General features: G+C 34.6%; 1 protein-coding gene and 1 long non-coding RNA gene across 2 annotated transcripts; both read left to right on the forward strand.

Annotated features, from left to right (window-relative positions):
- The first annotated feature begins 2,835 nt into the window (after positions 1–2,835).
- LOC147559863 (putative protein phosphatase 2C 33) lies at positions 2,836–7,362 on the forward strand. The gene is made up of 5 exons (XM_086661833.1): positions 2,836–4,254; positions 5,584–5,961; positions 6,053–6,170; positions 6,292–6,515; positions 6,798–7,362. The coding sequence occupies exons 1-5, from the start codon at positions 4,015–4,017 to the stop codon at positions 7,233–7,235; spliced, it is 1,398 nt and encodes a 465-aa protein (XP_086517959.1). The 5' UTR covers positions 2,836–4,014; the 3' UTR covers positions 7,236–7,362.
- A 665-nt stretch (positions 7,363–8,027) lies between these two features.
- On the forward strand, positions 8,028–8,905 carry LOC147559864 (uncharacterized). Its single transcript, XR_015234679.1, has 2 exons — positions 8,028–8,290; positions 8,629–8,905. It is a non-coding gene; the product is annotated as an uncharacterized LOC147559864 (long non-coding RNA).
- Positions 8,906–11,562: the final 2,657 nt, after the last annotated feature.

Raw genomic sequence — 11,562 nt, forward strand, 5'->3', positions numbered from 1 at the left:
TGCTATAACCTTGCAAGCACCTTGCAAATAGTTTGCAAATTAGCTTTTGAATTGATTTAACATTGACTTTGTTACATATTGTTATATTTTGTCTAATAGAATGTTGTATCAAAAAACTAGCTAAAACCCCTACAAAATCATAATAGTCATTTTATAAGCTCTAGCACCATCTTTTTATATTTCATCAAACAACTTTATAGCTATTTCAACCAACCCAAATCTTGTATAACTAACTAACATTGCATTCCAAGCAACAAAATCTCTTTCAAGCATTTTAGCAAACACATTCCTTGCATCAACTATACTTCCACAACTTCCATATAAATCCAACAAATAAGTTTGAACATAAACATCAAAACATCATAACTAAGCAAAAAAATTACTTCAATCCTAAAGATTGAAAACTTGAAAATTGCAACTTTCTCTCTCTGGAATTCTTCACAAAAAACTAACTCAAAACCTTCAAAATCATCTTCAAACAACAATTAAAGAGATCCAATTACAAAAACCTAAAATATATTGATGATAAAAAAAAAAAATCAGGAAATCATTTTTGACCTTATAGAATCAACTTGGAAAAATCGTCCAATCCGCCACGCTCGTTTGATTTTTTCATTGGTAGAAAACAACTTCCTAGTTTATTAGAATTTTTTTTTTTTTTAGTATTTTTCATTAGACAAAGGGTATTTCTGACCTTAAAAATGTGAGTGCCTACAAGATTGTCCTCCAAGAACATTTTGAAAAGTTATTAGGGCCTTAGCTCTTTAAAAAGATGAGATGTCTTTTTAACCAAAAAAATCCGAAAATTGGGCCTTCGACCCAATTTCCTGCGAAAAAAAAAACATATTTGATCAATGGTTCGGTACGAATTACATACCTTCCATCTTTATATATATGACACATTTAATCAATAGTCCAAGGCGAATTACACATTATATACAATAATAATTTGGGTCGATGGGTTTTAAGTCCAAAATAAAGTTCAAAAAGGGTTTAAGGTCCAATCTTCTCAAAAAATAGGTTTTTAGTCCTTTTCCGTTTTGAAGAAACATTGTTGATACATAATGTGTTATGTATAACACATATAAAAAAAAGGAATGAAAGTATGAAAAAAATGAAATAAAGTATGAAACTTTAACAATAAATAACAGGTAATTTACGAAACAAAACAAGAATCAATAAACAGAAAAACACTGTAATCTTGACATATAAACATACTTTAACTATGTTGGACTAAATATCCATTATAATTATTATTTTGGCTTAAAATCCTATATTAATATTAGGGTGGACTAAATGTGTGTTTAGGGGTAGATTTTTGGATTAGAAACCTAAAATTTGTAATAATTTTTCCCTAAAAAAGTGACAACTTGACAATATATAACGGATTACAGGGCCGTGCCTGAGAATTCGGGGGCCCGGTGCCAAAATTTAGTTAGGACCCCCTTGTACAATCAAACGTAAAAATAGTGCATTTTGAAAGGAAAATAATGGACTAATTTGTTGCCTCTTCAAATTTATAGATTTGTGTTTTATGTGGCATAAAATGAAAAAAAAATAACAAATCAATCATAAAATGTTTAAAATTAAAAAATAAACTCAGTCCAAAGACTAACTAAAGTATGACCCAAAGTCCAACTACATTATTTATTATTTATACCTTAACAATAGATGTAATTATAGAGTTAAATAAAAGCTCTAACTCTTATGATCACTAAATCTCTCTATTTCCTTCAATAGTATAACATGAATTTGATAGAATTGTTTGAATTTGAAACACTTTCTTCTGTTCCTCTTATCTGTCGAAGCTACAAAACTTGAATAATGTTGTATGTAGGAAGACTAAAGCAATCTTATTGGCTTTTGAACGAAAAAAAAAACCAATGCTACAATAGAACCCAATCTTTTTTCTAATCTAAAAAAAATAAAACAATAATTTATGTGCAGACACTAAAAACCTAATATTTCAAGAAAAGACATAATAATAATAATGATAATTAAATTAAAATAATAATAATATTTTTATAAACATAATAATAATTTTATAACTTGAAACAATGGGAGAAGTTAAAGGAATTGAGATTTTTTTTTTTCTTTTTGCATAATAGAAAGTGGAGTTATGGTTTTTTCCACTGGCCCACTTGCAGTGATGCACCAATAGAATAGGGAGAGAGAACAAATGTCCCTACAATTAATAGGTTCTCTAGAGAGAGAAACACTTTGTGAAATCCGTCCGAATCCCAAGTCCCAACTCAATCTTTCACATAATCTGATTCAACGGTCCTCATAACAGGGAAAAAAAATTGTGGGCCCATACCAGTGGGGGGCCAGTGCGGGCGCCCTGCCCGCACTGGGCACCGCACGGCCCTGACGGATTATAGTGTCTTGGTTAGAGCAGAAGTGATCGTGTGAATTCGTCGATATATATATGAATGTTGTCAAAAGTATTGTAAGTTTTGTGGACATTCGTTGATATATAACTAAATTTCCTCTCTGAGTTCTCTCTTAATTATATTTGCAATTAAATTTTAAAATTCACGTCAAATTTCAATTAAACTTTGTTCAATATTTTCGAACACGAGTTTTAAAAAAACTGCAATAGTCCTACCTGATTCGACAAAAAATAACTCGAATGTTTGATCTCAAAAGCCTTCGAACTACTTTTTGTCGGGTAAAATAACATTTTCCAAAAGTTTTAGGCCTTTCAAATTCCACAACCCAAAACTACAAATGAACTTCATAACATCTTGAGCAAACAGGGAAGTTCTATGGTGAAGCTCCAGACCACTACGTCCACGTAATCATTTATATATTTTATATTGTGAATTATAATTTTTGTGGATAACAGAAAATATAAAAGAAAAAGGTAAAATGTAAAAAAAAAAAATATATAAAAACGAAAGAAAATCGAAATAGAAAGAAAGGAAAAGAGAAACAAAAGCCATGAAAATGGAAATGAAATCTTCAATAGATCGAGTCAGGATTCTTCGACAAAACCTAGAAATGATCACGTTAATTTCTTCTTTCTTCTGATTTTCTCTCTCTCTCTAAATTGTTTCTTTATGAGGTTGAAAACTTTAAATCCTCTATATAATCTGCATTATCTGATCGAAATTTGAAGCTGGATGATTGAGGAATACAATTTGAGATCTCGATTGATTGATTTATTCGAAGTGTTTTTTTCGTTGCTAGGAATTCAGATTTTGGATTGAATAACTGGTTTTGGGATTATTCTTTGTAGAGATGACCTGAATTAGGTTTGAGAAAAGGAAGCAAGGATTGTAAGCCTTTCAATTTAGCTTTTTCTTTTATTATTTATTTATTTAATCAGGTTAAAGAAAACTTTCCAATTTAGCTATGATCAAAAAGGGTTTCTTCAACCACTTGCCTTTTTTAAATATAGGTTATATTGATTAAAAGTGTTTACTTTTTCGAATTTCTTCGGTTTAGTTGTTCAATAGAATCTGTCTGTCTTTCATACTGTGGATAAAAAGTTCATACATTGGATCTGATTCTATTCGTTTTCGTGTTTTCTTGATCACATACATACTTTGGTTCATTTAATTGAAGAATTTAGTTATTGGGTTTGATTTTGTGTTAAGAGATTTGAATGATTAGGGCAGTGATAGTATTATCATAGTAACACAAAAAATAGAAAATTGGTTTGTTTCCAAGTGATCAATCATTTGAAATTGGGGGTTAAAAACTCTGTCTGAGTTGAGGATTAAAAGACTAAACTGGATTCGATTTAGTCTTGGTTTTGTATTTTAAAGGAGGATTACTTTGGTTTTTGTTAAATTGATTGGAGAGCATAAGGTTTTCTCTTTTCCGTGGATATCGGATAATCAAAGGATTTGGTAAAATTTTTTAAGATATTTGGATATATAAGCAGTTGACAGAACGGCAGAAACGGAGAATCTCAGTCTGCTTCTGACCGATCGGCCTGTTCAAAATCGGAGTTCTAACTGTTTAGCTGGTCTGGATTGCTTATTTGAAATTATCAGGGCCCTCAGGATGGGGTCCTGCCTGTCGGCAGACGGGACGGGCTCACATCCGTATTCTCCTACTCCTTCAGGGGCCAAGAAAAACAGGAAATCAAAGCAGGGGAGGAACTCTTCGTTTGATTCAAGAAGATCGGAACAGTTACGCAGAATTCCTGGAAGGTTGGCTTTCAATGGGACCAGTAATACTGCTTCACTCTTTACCCAACAAGGAAAGAAAGGAACCAATCAGGATGCCATGATTGTCTGGGAGGTATGCTCTTCCCCACCTCCATTTAGCTATTTAATTTTTTTTTTGCGTAATTGATCTAGCTCCGGTATTTATTGGGAAGTTAGGATTATCTTCTCTTATACTTTTGCTTATTGTTGCTTAGCCAATTGAATATAATAACTTTGTTGTGATATTCTTATGAAGTAGGGAAACCTAACTCTTTATCATTTCGTACTACTCGGATACTTGTTATTTCATCTCTACAACTAAAATTCGTAATTGGTATTTCATTTAGGAACTTCAAAATAGGGGTGCCAATTGGTTTAAGTAACCACTGGAGGTCATAAACATAATAGATTCTTAAGCAGTGCATCCATGAAGCACCTTAGTGGTGTTTGTGGAAGAGTAGTTGACCGTATAAGGACATGGGGTCACAGGAACATCAAGTACACCTTCCAGCATAATCTGACCTTTTCACCGATGGCGTCAGTGATGGTTCTTCTTGAGTACACCAAATTGCTAATCACCATTCTTTCAAGTGTCCTCATGTCATTTATTGCAGATTCATCATTTTTTGACTTTTATTTGTTCTAGTACTTAACAATACTATGGGCTGAAGTACTTGCCATTTTCTGTTTTCCCTTACTTCTTTCCTGTTTTTTTTTCCTCTAGAAAATGCAAAGAAATTACTTTTTGAAGGCCAGAGTGTGGAATTTATGTTGATATTTCATCACATGTGTTTGTCTTTCTGACTCTTGATATGTGGGGCTATCATAGGAAGAGTTTTCTCGTTTCCTGAGTGAAGATATGCTTAGGCTCTAAGATATATGAACTGGCTGGAATTGACCAGTAATATTGTTGGTTTATCTGATACTTGGAAGATCTCATCTGACATCTGCTTTCATCGACACAATTATTTCCTTCAGACACTACCTTCCTTATGTCATTGATTAATGCCTATGTTATCTTCAATACTTTCTGATGAATTTCTTTTCATCCAGATTTTGTGATAGTATCGTTTTTTTACTTACCATCGACTTTCTTTTTATTTCAATACTGTTCCTTTTTGTGCATCATTTTGTTCTTCATGGATTAGCTCATACAAGCTTCTGCTAACTGAGATAGTTTTCTGTTACAACTCGTATCGGGCATTTTTAAGATATTTATGGTTTAAAAATATATTGAAGGAAACAAGTTTATCTATCAGCAAAGAGATAATTGTTACCAATAAAATTAATTGACATTATACTGAATTAGAGTAGATTTTCACATCCTTGAGCGTCACAGTTGTGTAATAGCATCCAATTCTCGCGAGTCAAACATGATCTAGGAGATTTCTTAATCTCTCAAATAATGCGTCTCTGTATGCAGAATTTCGGCTCAAGAACCGACACCGTCTTCTGTGGGGTTTTTGACGGGCACGGTCCATTGGGTCATATGGTTGCAAAGAGAGTGAGGGACTCTCTTCCTCTGAAGCTCAGTGCCCATTGGGAAGTAAATATAGGCAACGAAGACACACCCAGACTATCCAGAGAGAACAGCAATATGGATGAATCTACCCCTTTCTGTGTTGATGAAGAATCTAGGACATCCATGGATTTTGATGAAAAGGACAAACACCCAGAGATCTTTCTGACATTGAAGGAATCATTCCTGAAAGCGTTTAAAGTTATGGATAGGGAACTGAGAATGCACCCAAATATCAATTGTTTTTGCAGCGGAACAACAGCAGTTACTCTGATCAAACAGGTAATCAGTGAACTTGTAATACAACCTTGATTTGATGTATTCAATTAGTTTTTCTATCTCACATGTCAATTCCTTTTTTCTCATGGGTTAGGGTCAAGATCTTATTCTCGGAAACATAGGAGACTCAAGAGCCATACTGGGTACAAGAGACGAAGATGACTCTCTTATGGCAGTGCAATTGACTGTGGACCTCAAGCCAAATCTTCCAAGTATTACCACTTCTCTTTCTATGAGTTTGTATATTATATATATATATTGGGCAGAGTGAAAGTTATTGTTGATTTTCATATCCTCTTTTATTCCTAACTCTTTCTTTACGTTATAATATAGAGGAAGCAGAGAGAATCAAACGTTGTAGAGGGCGTGTGTTCGCCCTTCAGGATGAGCCTGAGGTCTGCCGAATTTGGTTGCCGAACTGTGACTCCCCTGGCCTGGCAATGGCACGAGCTTTTGGAGATTTTTGTTTGAAAGATTTTGGTTTGATTTCCGTGCCTGAGATTTCTTATCGACGTCTCACTGAGAAGGACGAGTTCATCATTTTGGCTACCGATGGGGTAAGAGAACTGAAATCTTCTTCTCCCCCTTTCCTCGTTCAATATTTTTATGCAACAATGATATCGATACTGTCAAACCTGAAAAGGTTTCCCATATGTAATGACCCTATATTTTCTCTGATCCGGTAACATGTCTCTGGTAACAACACAAGGGATCTGACTCAGTCTTATTCGCATTTTACATATTCAAACATGTGTGGATGCATATTTTTGTCTCTTTGGTAAAATCGAATCTTCAAACAAGTCTTCTGATCAAATTCGAATATATTTTTCGTTCTGCAGGTATGGGATGTCTTATCAAACAAGGAAGTGGTAGACATAGTAGGTGGAGCTCCTCGATCATCTGCATCTCGTGTACTAGTCGAATCAGCAGTTCGAGCTTGGAGATCGAAATACCCAACCTCCAAAGTTGATGACTGTGCTGTCGTTTGCCTCTTCCTCGACTCAAATGTAAACAACTCATTTACCTCCAAATCCGAAGAACGAACACCAGTATCTTTACTCAACACAGGTGCACATATACTGGATCAATCAGGATCTGTACATACTGAGATATTACCTGATGAAACAGATGAAGAAACTGCAGAAAAGCCTGCTGGATATGGAGATTGGTCTGCTCTTGAAGGAGTCACTCGATTAAATACATTGCTTACACTTCCACGTTTTGTTGCTGGTAAAGATGAGAAACCCTCACAATCAGGTCAGAAGGCTCGAAAATAAGTGATTGGTTTCTTTCTTCGGCAACTATTATTCGATATATATCTTACTTATTCGTTACTATTAATGTTTTATTATGCGATAATTTTTTCCCTTTCTGATAAAAAGAAAGAAAAAAGTCATTTCAGTATTTTTCGATTGGAGTGGTTAGCCTGGCTACTATTAGTGTCTTGGTAATCTTTATTGTATTTTAATTTTATATTTATATTTATATTTATTTTTAAAATGTGACAGGGTGATAATCACTTAGTTAAAGGTTGATGATAGTTTTGTTGAATAGATAAGAGTCAATTCCTATTTGACCCCCTACTTTGTGACCAGCTTTCTTTTATGGGCCATTTTTTTTTGTAAATTCAAATTTGACCCCCTTTTCTTAACTCCGTCTGTTAACTTTAATGTTTAATATTTTTGTTACCAAAATTACCCCTCTTATAAATAACCATATAAATTCAAAATTGGCCCCCTTTTATACATGGACTCATTCCCAAATAATTTTCAACTTATAATTAATATGGGACCCAAAATGAAAAGAGAAATGCTACTCTTACGACAAACAAAAATGATGCTATGCCCGGCTGAATCCCGGCCTGAATCCCGGCTGGCCGAGCTGGCAGTCCAACCGGGCATAGCATCTGACGTGTTTTCAACAGGAAATGGAACTAGGCGAGTTTCATTTCTGGTCCCTTAAGTTTACCTTAATTACAATAAAGGGCTTTGCATAAAAACATCAAATTAATCCCATTTCATCTCAAAATTTCACTCTACATTTCCTCTCGAGGGTTTCTTCTTCACTTAGGGAGTTAGGGTTTCACCTTCACCCAACTTCTTCACTCAGGGTTTCATCTTCACTCGGCTTCATCACTTATGGTTGGACAATAGCATTTGATCAGATCAAAGGTTTCACTCACTTTCTCTCCTCATCTCAGTTAGGGCACGGCTTCCTCTCTTCATCAGAGAACAGCACCTCGGGTTTGAACAGATCGAAGGTTTCATTCGACTTTCTCTCTCTCACTCTCTCTTCATCACCACCTAGGGCTTCCATTTTTCTTGCAACGGAGGTGAGTGTTCATCATTTTTCTTCTTCATAGGTACAAATCCTTTTAATTGCTTGGTAGGAACAATCATTTTCTTCAAACGAGTTGAATCAAAAGTTGTTGCAAAAAAGTTGATACATACTTAACAAAACTTATAGAATATCCTGATGGTAATGGTATTTTCGTGTAGCAAGATTGATAAATTTATGTTGTAATTATTGTGCATTTGACCCATATGAAAGATTATAACATCAAGTGAGTGTGTCTTCTTCTGCAACTGTTTATTAGTTTAAGTGTTGCATTTACCGAGTCGGAAATGTTTTCTTTTTCTTGGTCGATTCGTTAAATTATTACTTCTACAGGATACAGTATTTAATATTAACGAGAAATCTAAGCTAAAAGATGAGGCGTGGAAGTACACAAGCAAATCTCGATACTCGCCGAGGCAGACATAGAGAAGCAATGGATGAAGTATTTAATATTAACGAGAAATCTAAGCTAAAAGATGAGGCGTGGAAGTACACAAGCAAAGCTCGATACTCGCCGAGGCAGACATAGAGAAGCAATGGATGAAATTGTATTTTCGGACAAAACCAACCCTAAACGGAACGACTACAGCCTTGAAACTTTAAACAAAAACAAGATTGCGGAGAAATGACGATGAGAGCCTAACGCCCTCAATTTGCAAAAAAAATTGTGTCCTATCTAACAGAGGTGGTTCTTTTTCGTCATCTGATTCTGGAGTAGCGGAGAGAAAGATTTTGATACTTATTTTTCTAAATTAGGTTCATCCCATATCTCCATCGAAGACTTGGGTTAGCTTTCATCAATTCTTATTCAAGTATATTTAGCTGCAGGAATTGTGAGCGGTAGTGAAGTTATTGGAGCTGAAACAACCTTCAACGATTAGACAACATTTTATGTGTCGGACACGATAGCATTTGAGCTCTGTCGCAGGAAGTGTTTTCAAGTTGAGGGAAACCCACCCTAATAACATTGTGTTGTGACTTGTGGTTACTTGTTTCTTTGTTTTATTTAAAGAAAAGAAAAAACATAATTTGTGTTTCTTTTTACAACTCCGGATGGATGAACAGAGTTAGACACCTACCTATATGATATTATTTGATTTCTCCATAATTTTTATTAGCTTTTGTTGGTGTAAGTTGAATGATCATCTTGCAGGTGCAAAGATATACCATGTGTATTAAAAGAATCGTAGACACTTCACATAAATTATCACAGCATATAGCATACCTATGTAGATGCTTTAAGCTGACAAACTGATTTGATCAATTTGTAGTGGGTATCCATTGAGCGTTAAGGTGCATGTACCCATTTTTTTTTTCTGTTGAAATGCAGTCCTTTATAAACATACAATCTGATGTTTAATCACTTAACAAAGAAAAAGTATTCTTCCAGCAAAAAGTGACTACATATTAGGAGGACAAGTTGCTTAGATTGTAATTTAGAAACTACATAAAATTTAGTAATGTAATAACAGTAAAAAGACAGCGAAGTGATCTCTTCAAGCTTAATAGATTCAGAAAATTGGACATTTTTACATAACACATAGATTACTATAGTACAAAGAGTTAAAGGACACACATTTGGTTGAATTTGAGATTTTTTCATTTCAACAAACACCTTCTCTACTTCAATGTCATTACCATTACAACATCCATTCGAATTTGACTTCAACAGATAGATATTTGTTTCTTACGTAAAATGATAAACACAGAGTAATGTGCAATCTTCTCAGTTTTACATCCATATTCTCTTATTTGATTATAAGCAGTTCATCCACCACTACTAATATAACGCCTCACCAAGATCTAAAAAGTCAAATTCGACAGTAAATGACAAAGCTTCCTCAAAGATAAATACTTTCATGACGAGAAGAGTTGGTGATCAAACGACAAAGCTTTCCTCAAAGATCAATACTTTCGTGATGCAAGTTTGTGATTAAATGACCGGGCTTTCCCCAGAGATCAATAATTTCATGATAAGCTTGAGACTTACGATCAAAATCATAACGATTAATTACCCGTTTGAAAATATTTAGATTAATTACCCATTTGAAAATATTTAGGGTTTATAAAGTGGGATGCTATGAAGAAGAGAGTGATGAAGACGAGCTGTAGAGAGAGAGTGAGAAGAACGCAACTGATGTCTGATAGGGGGGAGATAGATTTTAGGGCATCACTAACTATTTTATAATAGGGACTGTGCCTGAATAAACATAAATTTCAGGGACTAAATACGAAACCACATTTCCTGGCTCCTTTCTTCGCTCCAGATCGGATGCTATGCCCGGTTGGCGCGCTACGTCAGCGCGCCGGGATTGGGGCCGGGAAATCAGCCGGGCATAGCATCATTTTTGTACAACAAAAATGTGGAGAATACATCCAGATCCTACGTGGCAGGTCTTGGAAATTTAATAGCATTTATCACGGGATCCTCAATTCCTGAAATACCCTCACCTCTGATCCTTCTTTCTCTCACTAACTTTGTTATTTGGGAATGTTTCTTTTTTTCTTTTTTTGTCCTGATTTGCTGTTAATTATCACTACCTTCTCCTTCCTCTTGTTTTTCTCTCTAAAAGTTTCTCCTTTCTTTTATTTTGTAGAACGTGAAAACAATCCAACCAAGTATGATTTGTGTGATCACCTATTCATCTTTCCTGTTTTATTTTCTGAATTAGGCATAAATTTCAGGTACATAAAACTCAAGGTGGGATAGAAGATATTTAATTAATGGGAGATTTTAGGGTACAGAGAAGTTAACGAGTATGGCAAATCGGTTAAGTTTTATTAGAAAAAATTGAGTATTATAACTCAAACACTTTATAATCAAAAGAAAAATTGGATCTTGCACGAGCTATGATGTTCTTCTCCGACTAAAATAGTTTCTTCTTTCCGCCCAATTGATAGCTCAATTACAATTATCGTCAAGATGTTCAGGATTATTGGAGGGGAAGAGGAGATAAGAAAGGGATGAAGTTTCAGAAATAATTCTATAAGTTAATAGTAGAAAAAGAGAGAAAGGTTTAGAGAGAGAAACAAGATAAGAGAGAGGTTATTTTAGGAAGGAAGAATGTGGTGTTAAATGGAATTTAATTTCCAAAGTTGCCACATAGGATCTGGATTGTATTTCCAGATTTTTAGTTGTAAGTGTAGCATTTCTCAAATGAAAATACATCTTAAATTTTTTGAAAGCACCACCTCATCTTTCTCTCTCTCTTCCATGTCATTACATCCATTTTGCTGGCTCATCACTCTCGTCACATCATCATCATC

The sequence above is a fragment of the Eschscholzia californica genome, unplaced genomic scaffold, assembly GCF_041429995.1.
Source record: "Eschscholzia californica isolate CP2 unplaced genomic scaffold, dmEscCali1.0.p SCAF_2, whole genome shotgun sequence".
Classification (NCBI taxonomy): domain Eukaryota; kingdom Viridiplantae; phylum Streptophyta; class Magnoliopsida; order Ranunculales; family Papaveraceae; genus Eschscholzia; species Eschscholzia californica.